The sequence below is a fragment of the Talpa europaea genome (genome assembly GCF_964194135.1).
Source record: "Talpa europaea genome assembly, chromosome: 7".
NCBI classification, from domain to species: Eukaryota; Metazoa; Chordata; class Mammalia; order Eulipotyphla; family Talpidae; genus Talpa; species Talpa europaea.
Genome location: NC_140074.1, coordinates 123469806 through 123487270, shown reverse-complemented (window position 1 = coordinate 123487270; position 17465 = coordinate 123469806). Strand labels below are relative to the sequence as shown.

The window sequence follows — 17465 nt, the reverse complement described above, 5'->3', positions numbered from 1 at the left end:
AGTGGAAAGTTCCAGCTCAGCGTGACCTCATCAGGGTGGGAAAGAACGGCTCTGGACTGGAGGCCCTCCCATCTGTGGCTTGACTTAGCCCGTCCCCCTAGCTGGGTCCCACTTAGCACCCCACCAGAGCCTCTTGGTCATAAATGCCAGCTGTTCCCATTGAGCTCTCAGCCAACAGAATGGCTCTCCCTTCTCACGCGGAATGTGGAGACCCATTTTGGATGTCCTCTAATTTGGTCATCTGTGTTACTCCTTAACTGCAGTGACCTGGCTGCGGCTGCTCAGGTCCCCATCCTGCCCTCTTGTGCCTCCTCGTCTGTCCCCCATGCTAGTCCCCTCTCACCCCAGAACTTTTTTAGCACCTTTCCTATTTAGGAAAGTAGGATAGGACTACTTAAGCTCTGTTGCCATTCCCCTGCAAACTAGGGGTTCTGGGAAATGAGCAGCATCTCCCCTGTATAATTCTGTTTCACTGACTGACTGATTTAGTTGGGTATCCTCCACATCCTGCTCCCTGCCAGTGTCAGTTAGGCCCGCCCTTTATCAAGCTCCCCCTTGCCTGTGGAACATTGTCTGATCCTAGCTGTGGTTCCCATCACTACCCTGCACCCCCTTTGGTTAACCGTGTGCCTGTCTGATCTATGATCTCATCACCAAAAAGGGGCACAATGAGGATGTTTTTGTGTTTTTTTTCTGGTGGTCATTTTGTAATCATATAAAAAATAGTAGACAAACTGCTTAAATGGTTGGGTTTTTTCACAATTTTCAACATTAGTGATTATTTTTGATTGTTTGCAAGCTAAAGGGGTTGCCATTGTTTCTTTAAAAAACAATAATGCACCATATCCCTATGCATAAAGTGCTTCTTCTATTTATAAGGTTGAAAATTCTGAATAACCCTTTTAGCATTGTAAAAAAAAAAAAAGAAAGAAAAACAAAAAGAAAAAAAAAACTTGTATTTTGTAAATATTTTCTTTCCTGCTTTGAGCTGTGTATTGGCAGCGAAACATGTAGCTGTCTTTGTTCTATAGAAATGCTTTTCTTCAGAGAAGCTGATCTTTGTTAATGTCTTGATTCTGTTTGCAAAGCACAGACTAGTGCTTACAAAAAAATGAGCAAAGAAAAATTTAAAAAAATAATAAAAAAAAAGTTACAGAATGTTGTGTGCTGGGCCTTTCTTGACCTTGGATGTGGCCGTGGCAGTAGCTGCGGGACATGCCCTGCTGGAGCAGCTTGCTGGTATCTTCTGACTGGCTCTGGACCTTGAGATATCTCCAGTCAGTCTTCTGAAGACCTGGCAGAGTCATCTGCTGGTCGCCAGGGAGAGGATGAGGCGGTTCTCGCAGCAGGGGGAAGTCTGCGTAGATCAATTCTGACCCTGAGCTGCTTTTCAGAAGAAATCGCACATTTCACCATCTGTTTCTGGGCTTGGGGTCAATGAGAGTGTAGTCTGCATGGCGCCTGAGCTGATTCTGGCTTGCTACTTGATCCAAGCATCTTTCTTCTGGGGAGGCTGAGTGCTTGATATTCTTAGTACGAGATGAGTAAGTTAGGGGGCAGCCCTGGTCTCCGCACTCTTCCATTCGTGATGTTAGGTTGAAACAACCAGTGGGGCTGCCCGTCTCTCTCTCGCATGGTTCTGAGGTAGCATTTGTTTTTGGATGCCCTGTTGCTGCCTCTACAGTTGCATTTGAGACCTGCTGTGCTTAAGCTCTTGTCTACAGTGGCTAACTCAGATGAGGAAAAACTAAGTATTATTTTGAAACAGTGTTGAAAATCTAAAGAGTTCAGTGTTATCACCTGCACTTAATTACTAAGGAACAATATGAAGGGTTACTGGTTTTTGTTTTGCTTTCTGGTATCCCTACACCTTGATTTAATAGACATTCTCGGGGTCCTCCCTGGTGACGCAAGGGGTTAAGTTGCAGCAGTATGAAGCTATCTGCAGCCACGACAGCATTGTCATGAGTTCAATCCCTGGCGGGCCAAGGAGCTGATCCACACGGCGCAGTAGACCTTTTCTGTCTAACCCCTGCTCTCCTCAGCAGTGTATTTCTGTCAATCCATCTGTTCCCACTCTTTCTCTGGTGAATCCTCTTACCCCCCTGCACCTCTGGCCTGTGCCCCAGTTCTTGTATGCATAAATAAATCTTTAATTAAAAAAAAAAGCGTAATAGGGCCCCCCTGGTGGCGCAGGGGTTAAGACGCAACCTATGAAGCTAACTGCAGCCTCTGCAGCACGAGTTCGATTCCTGGCCAGCTGGGGAGCTACCCACATGGTGCAGCAGACCTCTCCTGTCTCTCCGCTGTTCCCCTCAGCAGTGTGCTTTGGTCAATCTGCCTGTTCTGTTCCCCACTCTCTCTGGTGAATCCTCTCACCCCCCACACCTCTGGCCTGTACCCCAGCTCTTGCGTGCATAAATAAATAAATCTTTAAAAAAAGAAAAAAGTAGACATTCACCAGTCTGAATTGAGGCACCAAAGGAGAGAGGAAGGCAGGCCTGGAAGAATCTAAGCCATTCATTCAGCATATTGGCCTACTATTCTGCTTCAGCCCCAGGCCTCTGGCTTGGTTTCCTGGGACAAAAAAGATGTCAGGCTCCCATCCCCTGAGTGCAGCCTGCTGAGCTCAGTCACAAGGGTATTCCCTTTGAGTTGAAGCAGGATGGTTTGCCAGGACCAGAATGAATCAACCAGAAATGGACTGGTCTCAAAATGGCTTTCATCTTCAGGGCCCCAGAGAGAGCTGGTAAGTCCTGAACATCCAGGTGCTGGGCTGGGCTCTCGAAGGCTGGGAAAGGACCTGGAAATCGTACATCTTGATACTGTTTTCTTGTCATTTGAATCCATGCACAGAGACCTTATTGAATCAGTAATAACTTTATTTCCAAATTCACTTTTACAGCAACAGTCAGTGTAAATCATTTGTTAAAACACAATACACCATTATGGACAGTCACAGACAGGAAGCTAAGCTAAGATGGTTTTGTGTCCCTCCCCCCACCCTCAAATTTACCTAAGAAATAATGGGACTTGCAAGTGCCAGACACTGTCCTGCCCAACATTGCAGGTTCACAGGGCGAAGTCCAGTAGGTGAGACTTAAGACTGAGGCGGTGCCCGGGGCAACCCTTCTCAAAGCTGAAAAGAAATCTGGCCTCTAAAGCCATAGATCTGCGGGTGGATGAACTCATGATTCTCCACTTCCACCTTCATCCCCTTCTCTTGGCTTTACATGAGGGACAAAGATAAAGGGGAGTCCAGGGAGCGATCTTGGCGAGTGTTACAAGTCTGGGCTGTGCGTCTGGAGCCACAGGTGCAAACAGCTGAGGAGAGGCCAGCATGTCGGGACAGCACGATGGGCTTGGGGCCTCGCAAACTGCAGCGGGCCAGAGCAACCGATCTCCAGATAACTCCACCCGCCTCGCTGCCTCTAGCAAATGTGGTTGAAATTGTGAAGAAAAGGGTTACAAAGCGGTTTATCTGCTGCACCCCAAGACTTCCCTTTTTTGCCCATGGTACTATCTTACAGGTCCTCCCCCCTCCCCCCCAGCACAACAAGCATTCGCTAACAGGACACAGTCTCACCACCGAAGTCAATTTAAATGGAACTATTGATAAAGTGAGTGGAGAGCTTGAAGGAACCAGGTGGACAGCGTAACTTCTCCAGCCCACCCGGGGGCCATGGCTCTGGAGGTGGGGACCCACGGCTGGACAAGTACCCAGCCCGGGGATTGTCCTCGTTTAAGGTCACAGCCAGCATCCCTCTGCCATCTGTCTGCCAGCACTGATCTGACCACCCTAAACCATGATCTTTGGGCTCACCCCATAGCCACTCCACGAGAGGGATACCAGGGCCCTTTGAAGAAGGCCCTTGGAATACGGTGCTGAAGAGGAGGAAGAAGCCAGAGAGACGCACACAGAAATGCTGCCAAAATCGGTGGCCATGACGAGGGGCTGAGTCTCTTGACAGCCATCAAATCTTTAAACTGCATCTTTTTCTTCCTTAGGACCTTCTAAGAACAGCTGGGACTCAGGACAGTGCCTTGCGATGGAAAGTTCTGGGTCCAGATGAATCCTTGTACAGAAAGCTCTGGCTACAAGTGGAGCCTCCAACAGCAGAGGGGAGACCCTGACTCCTGCCACCCATTGTCCAGGGTTGCCTTTGAACTTACCCAGACCAGAAGCTGAACTGGGCCCGAGGCTATGGAATTTCTTTAAACCCATTTTCTACAAAGGCTGCGCCCCTTTTCCCTGGGGGCAGCTGGGCCTCCTCTCTGAAAGGTCAGCTGGAGTTCTGGCCAAGGCTTGGGGAATGGTGTCTCAAGGCTTGTTGCTCTTCCTTAGGCCGGCAGAGGCGAGTCCAGGGCAGGCAATCCATGCCAACCCCTGCTGTGGCTGCGGCCAAGTCCTTCCTGAGGGAGAGCTTGGAGAGGGACCCCAGGCTGAGGGGTGGGCTGCCTGGAGGCCCAGGGAGCTGCGTGGGGCGGGGTGGAGGGGTTAGGCTGGGATAAGGGCTGCAGACTTTTCTCCAGCTGGCTGGCTTCACCTTTCTCACAATGCAGGGAGTTGTCAGACCCTCTCTCAGGGCTGCTGTGGGGATTCTCCAGCTGTAACCAGAGAGGGTCATCTTCATGCTGCCAACCAGGCCAGCCACAAAGCAGCACGCTCTGCCCTGCAGAGAGGAAGCCCTGGGGCCGGGAGGAGGCACCACGGGGGCTTCTGTTTCAGGACTTCTTTGAAGCTGAGGGTTCTCAGATGTCACAATCTGGTCTGCGTGGGGCCCCAGATGCTGATGAAAGCCTTTCAAAAATCAGGAGGCCCCACCGGGGTAGGAGCCAAGTCCCAGCGTGGGGTGCGAGACACCTAGGATCCCCTCGAGGGCGGGTTAGATACCTCTTTACAAGCATTTCAAGATACATGCGTCCTTTTTTTTGTCTTTTCACTATCATAGTCACTCTGGTGAATCCAAGCATCAACAGACAAATCCGACGAGCACACGACAGGGTGCAGATGGGGAGGGAGGGCGACGACATCTATGTATACGTTCAGCTGCTCCAGCGGGACAGACAGAGCTGCTTCCAGCTGGGACGGGGGAGAACCATTTCCGACGGGCACGTCCCTCTGTTGGGGGGTGGAGGGCTGACTATGCACTTGGAGTGGAGCTGCACTGGGCTAGAGAGGCTGGCGGTCACAAGCTGGGGTGGGACTGGGGGAGAGAGGACTGTGGTCCAGCCCCGGGGGCCTTGCCTGCCGTGCCCCAGCAAGCAGGACACCCACCTGCTGCCAGCTCAACGCAGGAAGGGGACTGGGCCCTGGGGTGGAGGGGAAAGAGGCGCACCGAGTCAGCAAGGCCAAGACACCCCGGTGTTTGCTGGGCCCCGCTCTGGGAGGTGGGGCAGGGAATGGAGTGATGTCATCAGCTTCCTTATGAGGGACATGCCAGTTGGATGAGGGACACTTAGACTGAGTGCCCACCTCGTACCGGGCTTTGCCCTTCCTTCCTGTCACCCCGTAGATTAACAGTGTCCATTGCTGAGAGCGGGGGTGGTGAGCCGGGTGCTGGGACGGCGTGACGTGATGAGGGTACAGGCAGTGACTGAGCTCCGCACGGCAGACACACAGGCGTGGCGGGGGGCAGACAGGTGGCTGCAGTGGCCGTGGGAGGGGTGGAGGCTCAGGACCCACCTCCCGGACCCCCGCGCTCCAGAGATGCCGGGGCCCAGGCTTGGGAACAGGCGGATGTCCCCCAAGAGGCACAAGTCCTTACAGAGAGAACTGGTTAGCCCTAAAGTCCCAGATCCGAGAGGTGGCCAAAGTCGTGGCTGCGGTTCCAGCCTTCAGAACGCAACAAAACACGGGGGTTTCTGGTTTCCAGGGGGCAGAGGGAGGCCCCACCACCCATGACCCCCTCCCTGCAGGGAGGGAGGACGAGGCCAGCGCTCAGGACATCAAGGTCGGTCTTCTGGGGGGCGGGATCCAAGGGGGCCACCCTCCCGCGGCGTCCCGTCCGCGTCCTGCGCTGCCCCTGCGCGCTGCGGGGGACCGAGCCTCTCCCGGGGCGCCCTGCAGAGGCCGGTGCGCGCCCCGCGGCCGGCAGAAGGGGGCGCCCGTGCAGGAGCGCGGACTCCCCCACGCTCCCCCGCCGCACCCCTGCCCCGCCCGTGCACCCCTGCGCAGCCTCCCGCGCGCCCCGCCCCGGCCCCCCCCCTCCCCGCCGACCCCGCCCGCGGCTCCAGATGCGCCGAGTTTCAAATCCTTTGTTGCTGCCTCTGTGACACCCCAGGGCGGTGAAATTCCCCAGAAGCAGCTTTCGAGCCTCTCCTCCCTCTTCTTCTCAGAGGGGGGAAAAAAAAAGAATCCAAACTAATTGCCCAAGGAAATGTGGGGTGCGGCCGTCTCTGCAGGCGCGTTTAAAAATATTTTATTCCGCGGAGCCCACCCGTCAATTTGGAGAGATGGCGCTTTTGCTCTATTCCCATCCCTGATTTTGGAGTCCCGAGCGGGGCGAGCGCGCAGGTCGGGGCACCCGGCGCGCAGCCCCGCGGGGAGCAGCTGGGGGCGGGGGCGGAGGGCGGGGGACGCGCTTTCTCTCCCACGCTCGCTCCTCTCCACGGTGCGCGACCGCCCCGGGGGCCGGATCACAAACCCTGCTTGGCCAGGGAGGCGGACACCTCGTCGGCGAGCGTGGCGAGCTGCGGCGAGTCCACCATGTCGATGCTGCCCGTGGAGGACACGTTGCTGAGGTGCCGCGGGGACGTGTCCCCCGACACCACGGGCGACTTGTACACGATCTCGGCGCCGTGGTCCGTCTTGGCCTTGGCGTTCTCGCGGAAGGTCAGCTTGTGGGTCTCGATCTGCAGCCGGGCGGGGTGGGGGGCGAAGAGGAGAGACGAGGGGTGAGCCCGACTCCCTCCCAACCAAGGGCCAGGGAGGGGGGTTGGGGCCCCGTCTTTGTCCAGCCCCGAATGCTCTTAGGGGCGCCCTTACCTCACCCGCGCGCAGCCAGCCTGTCCCCCAGAAGGCACTGACCCGCTGTAAGGTCCTGGTGTGCTTCCTTCCAGAGGGAGCCCAGAGGGAGTCCACAGCTAAGCAGCGTGTGCACGCGCGTGTGTAAATGATGGAGTCACAATAGTCACCTGCTTTGGGCACCTGGTTTTCTGCGTTTTTTGTGGCTGTTCCCTGGTGCTAAAACCTGGGGACTCAGCACCTCTGGCTTCAGGCCTACTCCCCCCACGCTTGCAGGTAGCTGCAGGGGCTCCACTGCTGTTCCTCCCCACTCAGGGCGCTGAGGTCGCCCCAATCTTGCTAGCACAGATAAGGCTTATGTGAGTGACCCCGCATGCTCTCCCGGCCTGAGTATATCTAGAAGCAGGCAAAAGGCTCGCACATTTTATTTGGATAGAAGTTGCCAAAATGCGGATGAAAGTTGAAGAGGCTGGAGACGGGCAGGGGTTGCTGCCCACACTGCCCGCCCCGCCCTGTGCCCCTGACCAGCGCGGAGCCTGGAGGCGGAGGCGGCTATGCAGGGCGCAGTGAGCTGTGCAGGGTCCGTAAAATCCTTTTAAAGGCAGAGACATGCCACAGCTGGGGCTCCAGAGGTGAGTAGGAGGGAGTCAGTCTCTCCTGCGGAGCCCTGAGCTAACGGTCAGTCACGCTCACCCTGGCTGGGCCCTGAGGCCTCTGAGCCTTTGGTGATACCGGAAGACAATGCATGGGGGAAGACACATCGGGGAAGACACATCGCCTTGTTCCCTGCCTTGTTCCCTTGTTCCGGGGGATTTCAGGAGCCTCGACCCCAGGTGCAGCCCCAGGGCAGAGGGCATGGATAAGGGCAGAGAGAAGCCGGCCCCCACCCCCCAGATGTTTATTTTGTTCACTTTGAGTCACTGCTTTCAAAAAGGTCACGTCCATGTGACCTTGACGGAAATGCCATTTTGACTTGCACTTTGATAAGAGTGTGTTTTTCGAAAGCTTTGTTCTTAAGCCACATGGTCCTAGGAATGTCCCCAAGTCCCCCAAACCCAAGATGACAGGGCCTGTGCTCCACTGTGGGTGAGCAAATTTGCTCCTCACAGGAAGAAATGCAGGAGTGAGTCTGCCCCCCCCCCCCCCCCCCCGGCCTGCTGGGCGGGGGCAGGGCAGGGGGTCCAGATGTGCCATCACAGAGGTGAGCTAAGGCAGAAGCCCAGATTGGGGGGTGGCTCTAACTCTGTTCTTGGGTGACTACAACCTCCCAGGCACCTTCCAGAACATTCTCGTTTTGGGTCTCACAGTGTCCTGGGACATGGATATTTAGGTCTTTCTGAAGGAGAAACTGAGGCTGAGAGTGCCGGCAGAGCTTGCTCAGGTCACACCTCCAGAGGCAAGCCCAGCACTTTCCCCAGGACACAGAAGCTTCCAGAAACAGTGTGGACACCCTGGGAATCACCAGCACCCCCCACTTCCCTGAGTCAGGAGGCCTCCTGCGCCCTCTCTGCTTTCTGGGAAAATCTTCCCTCACCTGGGGAAGCCAAGTATAAGGGTCCACATGGAGTCACCAGAGGGGGCGCTGTGGGCTCCCTGGCCTCCCTGGTCTTAGAGGGCCTGGGTGAGGTCTGGTCAGGGTCTCTGTGTGCAACCTCTGTTGTTAGAGATCACCCCGGCAGGTGCTTCTACACACTACCCTGTGGTGTCCACTGCCGGGCGGCCTGTTCAGTATGAGAGGCCAGGGGTGAGTGGAGCTGCTGGAGGCACTTGCGGGGAATACTGGTTGCTGCCCAGTGTGATGTGTTGGGAAAGTGCCCAGTTGAGCCACCCCACGGTGGGGGTTCTCACACTGGTGGGGCCCCAGATTCTAGTCTCATTCTGGAACATCCCTTTCCCTCCCCTCCTCCTCACTTGGCATCTGGGAGGTACTGAAGGTGAAGGGTGGGCCCTCTTCATCACCCCAGGGCCCCTGGGGGCACACAGGTGCTTCAAGCAGAAAAGTGCAGCAACAAGATGGTGTCTCTGATGGACCGGAGGGAGCTGGCTCTGGGCCACACAACCCCTTGTGCCCCACAGACAGACGCCCACAGCAAGACTCGAGACTAGATAGTGCAGGGCACACGGGAGGGCTCCGTCCAGCAGCCACCTCCTGGGTCACACTCACGGCAGCCAGAGGTTCTGCCGGAACTGGAGTCAGTACCCCATGCGCCCCCCTGCTGAGCGACCCTCTGCGCAAGTCAGCTGCCTGGTGACTCCCTCTGGGTGCACCGGGCCTGGCTTTCCAACAGCTCTTCCTTTTGTGGATGCCGCCAACCGCAGTTCTCACCTTTATACCTGAGAACCACCTGGAGGCTTCACAAATTCCAGGTGCCCACACTGCACCTGAGACCAATCAGTCAGGCGCTCCAGGGCGGGGCCCAATGTCAAATTTGTTCAAGCTCCCAGGTGACTGCAGTGAGCAGCCAAGGTCAGGAATCCGCCTCCAGTCAGTCCTCGCGGGATGCTCAGCTCCCCTCTCCCGCCCCGCAGGTCCCCCCACTAGAGGAACAGCCGTACTCAAAAGTGGCCTCCCCCGACCCCGCCCCTTTACCTTCTTGTTCCCTCCGCCAGGGACATGGGTGATGTTATCCAGGGACCCGATCTTGGACTGGACTCTGTCCTTGAAGTCCAGCTTCTCAGATTTCACCTCCACCTGGCCGCCTCCTGGAACACAACACGCACAGACACCACGTCTGAACAGGGCCAACAAGGACTCCACACGCGCACCCACCTCTAGGGGCAGTGACGACAGCTGCGTCACCTTGAGAAAGTGGTTTGGGCACAAGTCCTTCCACGGGGCTTGAAAACTGTTTGCTTCATCTCCCTAGCAAAGGTGTTTCATCAAATATTTACTCAGCAAACGCCTTCTCCTTAGATAATGCAAAAGTAAATGACAGCTCGGTCCAGGGAAAATTATTCTAAACAGTTTAGCTTCCAAAGAGTGACGTCTATCAATGCCAACATCCCGTGAGCTACGGCCCCACAAGACGGCGGGATCACTTGAACACCCAAGCTCACCCTAAGGAGAAGGGCCTGGCCTGTTCCCTCCTCCGTGCTGGATGCCACCCACACCGAGCCTGGGAGACAGGCGCGTGGCCTGAAGAAACACGACCCGCATCCCTCTCTTGGGAAGGAGAGAGCTGTGTGTGGTGTGGGCTGCTGGTATACCAGACTCCCACAGGCTGTCCAGGCCAAGACAAACACCAAGGCAGGCTCTGGACTGCGCCTCTGGTGGCCTTGCCTGCCATGGTAGTGGCTCAACTGGAGGGCCTGAGGGCATAGGCCCCTGGTCTGGCCTGGCAGGGGGAGGCAGGCCCTGCGCCTGCACTAATACAGCAGCCGTGGCCACGCGGCTGCCTACGTTTTAATTAGCTCAGTCCCTCAACTGCCTGTTCACATGTCAAGTGCTCAAGAGCCACATGCGGGGAGCGGCTAGTATAGGGGCCACGCCAGACCACCATCCGAGAAAGACGTAGAGAAAGCATTAATTTCTGTAGTGTGGGTGGGAGGGAAATGGAGGCTTTTGGAGCTCCCAGAGGTTCATCTTCTGTTAAAGGAGACACAGCAGGGCCTCCCTGGTGGCGCAAGGGGTTAAGACGCAACCTATGAAATGATCTGCAGCCACTGCAGCACGAGTTTGATCCTCTGCCAGGGAGCCACCCACATGGCACGGCTGACCTCTCCTGACTCACCCGCTGCTCCCCTCAGCAGTGTACTTTGGTCAATCTGCCTGTTCTGTTCCCCACTCTGTCTCTGGTGAATCCTCTCACCACCACCCCCACACCTCTGGCATGTACCCCCGTTCTTGTATGCATAAATAAATCTTTAAAAAAAATAAAGGAGACACAGCAATGCCCAGGGCCCCGATGGTGGAGCTAAAGTGACCCCTATGTTAGCTGGGGGCCAAACTGGGGGCTAAACTGACCCCTATGTTAGCTGGGGGCCATCCACATACCCCATGCCCTGCCGCCCAGGGAAGCAAGGGTCAGGCTTCAGGGCCTCGCCTTGCTCTGGCCCACTGAGCCGGCCCAGGAGCAGGCCAGGCAGCCACTCCCTGCAGGGCCAGTAGCCCCACTCCCACCCTGGCAGCCCGGCCCGCCCGGCCTTCCGCAAGGGCTACCTGGTTTATGGTGGATGTTGCCCAAGGAGCCACACTTGGAGGTCACCTTGCTCAGGTCCACTGGTTTGTAGACTATTTGCACCTGGAGGTGAGAGAGAATGAGCGAGAGAATAAAACAGGGTCATTTTCATGGGCCACACAACGCGGAGCAGCTGCACGCACCCAGGCGCTGCTGGCAGCTCCCCCAGCACGGAGGACAGATGCCCTTGGCGTGGCAGGGAATGCGCCGCTGGAACCCTGCCAGCCTGCCCCGGAGCTGGGCCTTCCCTGAGGAACTGCAGCCCCACTGGACAGGGGCCTACCAGGGCAGGCCGCCGGCAGGGCCGCACGCTCTTCCTGCCCGAGATGGCGGGTCACAGGGAGGGGGCGCCGAGGCAGCTGTGTGTGACCAGAAGCACCTCGTGGGGAAGGCAGCGGCACCGTAGCTGGGCCCCGGGAGGAGAGAAGTTGGGGTTGACAGGTGGGCTTTCTCCCCTGCAGAAGCCCCCCTCCCCAAGACAGCAAGGGCCCAGCGAGCAGGACCCCGAGGCCGCGGCTGGCACCTGGGCACAGGGTCTGGGGCATTTCAGCTTTTCGTGGAAGGAGCAAAGCAACACCAGCAGGACGCAGGCACACAGCGGACACCTGTGGGCTCAGCGTCCACGGGCTGAACACACACTGGAGGGACAGGGCCCCGGGCTCGGATCCAGCCTCAGGAACCACACCATCCACCCTCCAGGGGGAACGGTGGCCCCGGAGCTGCCAGCATTGGCTGACAGGTTCTGGGGGCTGCCCTTATGGGGACTCCACATGGGTCCCCTGGAGGTGTCTCTGCAAAGTCATGGCTGCCAGTGGGTCCCCAAGATGGTCACTGACCCCTCCCGGAGCCCCTGGGGACTTCAGCAGTGACCTCGTGTGAGGCCACAAAACAGGGGGACAGAAGGCCACAAGGACACCAGGAGAAAAGGGGATTTCTACTCGGGTGTGACTCATCTGGGGTAAACAGTCCCAAATTACGCCCGTTAAATCGAAGGCATGTTGGCCTTGGCTGCTGCTGGCGGAGAGTTGATTGAGGCAGACAGGTGCGTGCAGCCCGTGATGTGTGGGAGCAGTGACATGTGGGAGCACGGCTGGCAGCCTGCACCCGAGAAACATTCTGAAAACGGGGTCTGGGGTTGGGACCTGAAGGAAGCAAGGCAAGGCCTGGGAGCTCCTAGCAAGAGAGAGCTCAAGTGAGCAGGGTCCTGCGAGGCTCCTCCTCTTTCCCTCAGCCTGGGCAGGTAACCAGCGGGCAAGAAGGGCGGGGTAGCAGGACAGCTGTGGGGGCGGGGAGGGAGAGAGGGGAGGGAGGGAGAGAGGGGAGGGAGGGAGAGAGGGGAGGGAGGGAGGGAGGAGACGAGCCCTGGCGTGAGTCAGAGTTTCAGATCCTCCCTGGAGGGAGGACCCGGCGGTGCGGGGGGAGCAGGGCCTGCCTGCAGGGAGCCACCTCGGGGCGGCAGCAGTCAGGGAAACTGGCCAGAGAGACCCGAGGCCGACACTGTGCAGGGGCGTGTGGCCCCGACCCCACCTCTTAGCAGCAGAGCTCTGGGGGCAGAGCGAGGGTCAGCCTGGGACAGCAGGGGCTGCAGGCCAGGCGGCAGGCGAGCCCACGCAGGGTGCAGGGCACATGAGAGGTGCCCCAGGAAAGCCCCCTGCGGTCCTGGGCACTGCAGTTCCGTGAGGCGGTCCACGGCCGTCACCAGTGGGAAGGTCCTCTCCCCCTCCGCTCCCAACTCCCGCCCAGGAGCCGTGGAACCGAGGAACTGTTCTGTTGCCAGCAGCCCACGGGACCCAGGTCCCGGCCTCAGCGAGCACAACCTCCCACGAGTCGCCCAGACACGCGTTACACCAGGAAGCGCACGGCTGCTGCCTCCTCGGGCAGCCCCACGCCTGCAGGGAGGCCGGGGCCGAGCCAGCAGGGGGAGCCCAGGAGCCGGGCGGTGGGGCTGGGGCCTCCCCACGCCTTCGCTTCCCTCCTTTTGGCAGAAGACAAGGCGGCAGCGGGACGGGGGCAGGGGCGGGCGGAGACACGGAGCAGACACTGGTGAGGAAGCGTTAACGAAGCGCCATGCAGCAGCGGGTGCGCCCACGACCCGGGGGGCACGGAGGACTTGGTGGCAAAGCCAGATCCAGGTGCTGGGGCGGGAGGCGGCCGCGCATTGCAAGAATAAACCCTCGGGGCTGGACGAGGTGATGTGGGGTCTAGGCTGGTCATCTGGGGAAAGAAACCCACCCAGCAGGGGCTGCGGTGCTGCCAGCCAGGAATGAGGGGTCTGAGAGCCGGGGTGGCCACCCTCAAAGGGTCTCAGACTCTCCCTCCTCCATGCGGCTGGCCTTTGCTTACAGCTGACGAGAGGGGGGAGTGAGGAGCGGGCTGCGGAGAAGGGGGGCTGAGCCCCTGGGGCTGAGTGGGCACCCCTGTTGAGCATGGGTCCCCCTGGAGCAGCTCGGGGAGCTGTGAGAAGGGAGGATGCCAGCCCAGATCTCAGGGGACACAGCACTGGCAGGAAGGGAGGCCCCGGGATATCTGGACGAGTCCACTCTGAAAGGGCCTAAAGCCGCCGTCCTCTGCCGGCCCTCGCGGCAGGCCCCGAGCCCTCCGCTGCCTGCACTCCGGCATCTGGAGTCTCTGCCGGGGGCTCGGCTGTCTGGAACCTGGGAGCTCACGCCTCACCGATGCAGGAGAGAAGCGAGGAGAGCGGAGTCACAAGGTGTGACCTCTTGTTCACTCTCAGGACGAACAGCCCTCAAAGTGTCCCTGCCCCGGGAACCGGGAAGGATGTCAGGGCCAGGCTCAGGCGCCCCATTCAGCCCACCTGCAAACGGGCCGTGGGGCTCCGGGGAGCTGGCAGAGTGGGTCGTGCTGGGCATTCTGCCCAGGGGCCAGTCATCTTCCCCTCCTGCCCGGCAGCCAGCCAGGAGCGGGCCCTCTGAGCACAGCGGACACGGGTGAGGGGGCCGGGCCTATGTCTACTGGGACACGGGGGACCCTGAGCCTGCGAATGGTTTATTCTGTGCAATGCCTCGCAGCGTGGACACCCATGCCACTCCCGGACACCCAACCGCAGCGGGGCCGGGGAAAGTGTGAAGGTACTCACACTGCCGCCTCCAGGCACGTGTTTGATATTATCCTTTGAGCCACACTTGGACTGGACGTTGCTAAGATCCAGCTTCTTATTAATTATCTGCACCTTTGACAGCCAGAAAAGAGGATGAGTGACACACCCAGAGGATCCACCGTCTGCAGACCGCTCTGCTCGCTGACCTCAGATGGGGAGAGGGCCTGGGGCAGAAGGTCCCTCCTGGAGCCGCCCCAGAATCCTGAGCGGTTTGAGCTGGGCCTGCTTTACAGCAGTGGGTTCACAAAATGGATCCATCAGGAGGGTTTAAAAAAGCAAAACCAAAACTGTTTTCTTGCCACTCTACACCACCACTTTGCACTCTGTTGGGCCCCTTGGAGCCTCACATATAAAAGTAACAGCACGTGTGTATATGGTAGTGATGACCGTGGACACGATCACACGTGGCTTCATGCCCTGCTTCCTGAGGTGACACCACGTCCAAGCACCAGCGGGTCACAGAGTAACACAAGCATCATCTCTGCTCTCACATATTTGTGTCCATCCCATTTTAAACAATACAAACAGCTCCAGCATGAACATCTTTGTGCAAGCTTTATCCACAAAATAGATAATTTTCACAGTATAGAAAGTAGAGAGTCTCAGAAGTAGAATTTCTGGGTGAAAGTTATATTCTAAAAGCGCTCAATTCAATCCTCAAAATGGCTTTCAGCTGAAGTAAACGGGGCTGCATTGTTGGCTTAGTCTGTTTGTTTTTTAAAAAATTTTTATTCTTTTTATTTTCTGTTAGGTATTTTTTGTTCTGATGTCACCACGTATTGTATCTGTAGCAGATACAATACGTGGTGACATCAGAACAAAACCTACTTATAACCTACTTCAGTCAAAAGTAAGTTAATCTTGAGCTTGAAGGAGCTGCATTTAAACAGCTTTTTGTCTTGAGCTGTTCCAAAGAATAGAAAACAAACTCTAACTCTAACTCCTGAGTAAGACACGACTACCAACTACACTCTCATGTTTGCCTTTAGAAGAGCTAACTCATGCAAATACAAATTATGCAAGCACATTTCAAAATATAGCAAGTCATTAATTTAAATGTATTCCTGTTTGCCCTCTTTGTGCTGGCTGGTGTTTTTTTTTTTTTTTTCTTTCCTAACATTCAAATGTTTACAGTGTCATATACTCAAATTCTTCCTTTATGATTTCTTCTCTGCTTTTTAAATGTAAATACAAGAGCCTTGAGAGGTTGGATAAATATCTGCAGGAGGAAGGAACCAATTCCCAGCAGCTGATCAGAGGAGGAACCAATTCCCAGCAGCTGATCAGGGATGCCTGAATTCCACCCCTTGAAGATTTTTACAGAAGTCACCCCCACGTGCAGGGAAGGGCTCTGCATGTGGGAACTACAACTCCCAGCATGCCGTGCTCCTGACTTCCCCAAGGGCCCCGGGACTGGGAGCAGGTAAGCAGCCTTGTTGGGGTTATAACTCTGTGCACCTGGAGTCGACTCGCTCTCCTTATTTTCAGCTTGCACCCTGGTGTCTCGACGGGTTCCTGGTAGGACATGTGCATCAGTTCATCTCTCTCTCTTCTCATTCCCCTTTTAAAAATTGTTATTTCTCTCTGTGCACCTGCTTTCGGTTCTTGTCCTGCCTGAGTTGTTAAGCACTCCGGTGGGGACTCCCCCAGGTGCCCTGCTTCCCCCTGGGGCTCCTGCCGGGAACCCACATCACTGCTCAAAGCAGGGCGGCCACCCCCACAAAAGCCTAGATTTGGGCGTTTCCGTGGCCACAGCTACCTGTGTGACAACAGTTTCACCTGAGCTGTTCTCAAGTCAAACAAAAACAACTCTCTTGGCAAACACTGCTGTCCTCTCCTGCCAGCGGGGAGTCACCTCAGCCCAGGCTCCCTGGGAGGAGGGGGACCCCGCTTTCTCCCAAGTAGCTGCTGTCACCCTTAGCAGATTCTCTTTCTTTTTGGATTGCATTACTGTGTATGGAGGAAAGGAACATTGGTTTACAAAACAGTATGTGATTTGGGGTTTGGAGTCTCTGCCTCTTCAGGTGTGTTGTTGCACCAGCTTTTCACATCATGTCATGGAATCAATTCATATCACCTGTGGACTTTAGGGAGTCCCCTGTAACAGGGTGGTCCCCAGGAAAGGGGGAGGTTCCAGGTTCCCTGCCCCACCCAAGGGAGGGTGGAGCTGAGCAGGAAGAGAAGAGGATGCAGAGGAGACTGAGGAAGGAAGGAAGAAGGATGGAGCCAGGAGGAGCCCTGGAGGAGGCGCATGGAGCCAAGAAACACGTGAAGAAACTGCGCTTGTCTTTTGGTCGTGGACTGGGTGACACAGACGTGGGTGAGGCCCGTGGGGAGGTGACAATGGCAGCTTTTATCTTGATGTTGATTTTGCTCTTTTCCTTCCGGGCTTGTCTGGTGGTTTCTGACCCTTTTCTGTGGGTCCCCACTGGAAGATGCTTTAGACTTGGGGCAGGCTTTGGGGCCTTGTTCTGGGCTGATCCCATATGGATGGAGTTTTACCCATGAGGGGACGGGTAACTTTGGGTGCTTCATTTAAAAACTAGACTCTTTGCCTTTCCTGTACTGTTTACTAATTGTACTGATGTTCCTTTTCATTAAAATCTCATATGTTTTGTACTGATGCGGCGGATGGCAAAACCTATTTAGAATAGGCAGGTTTGCGGGGTTTGGGCTGCCCCTCTCCCTGTCCTATACACCACCTGAACCCTCCTTTGGGGATCTTTGTGTATTCATAACTTCTCCCTGGATAAGTCTCAGAGGCAAGATTGCCTGTGTTCTCAAAGAACTAGAAAATACATGATAATAAAACAAACTTTACAAAATAATGGTAAAAAGGAGGGGAGGTCATCAGGAGTCCCAATTACAAAACTGCTTCCTGGAAGCCAAGGCAAGAAAGGGAAATGGTAAGTCTCAACTGTCCTTATCTGACAAGAAAACATTTGGGTTTTTCAAGGGAGATAACCCTGTTTTTCTCTACTGATGAATCGCGAGGTATTAAATAATGAACAAGATCTACAACACACATAAATACAGTAACAGCAATGACTTTTCCATGTGGCTTTTTCTTGTTCCAATCCCACAAAAAAGGCAGGGTGCTCTACATGGTTTTTTCAGAAACACAGGTGCCTCATATCTGGCAGTAGCCCTGAAGATGTCACACAGCACACCTGAGTCACTGCTGGTCGACAGACTGCATCAA

The 17465-nt window shown here is 56.2% G+C and overlaps 1 protein-coding gene across 10 annotated transcripts in view; it reads right to left on the bottom strand.

The window, feature by feature from the left end:
* Window positions 1-5764: 5764 nt before the first annotated feature.
* Window positions 5765-17465, bottom strand: part of MAPT (microtubule associated protein tau) — a gene marked incomplete at both ends in the record, with an annotated part of 42023 nt that continues 30322 nt past the window's right edge. For 6 of the 10 annotated variants that reach the window (XM_084237265.1, XM_084237263.1, XM_084237266.1 and 3 more), the window contains 4 exons: window positions 6550-6855; window positions 9558-9670; window positions 11127-11208; window positions 14243-14335. In XM_084237265.1, the coding sequence (XP_084093391.1) occupies window positions 6640-6855; window positions 9558-9670; window positions 11127-11208; window positions 14243-14335 (504 nt within the window). Of the gene's footprint in view, window positions 5837-6549; window positions 6856-9557; window positions 9671-11126; window positions 11209-14242; window positions 14336-17465 lie in introns of those variants that run through there. The other 4 variants (XM_084237268.1, XM_084237271.1, XM_084237272.1 and 1 more) reach the window with 2 other exon arrangements.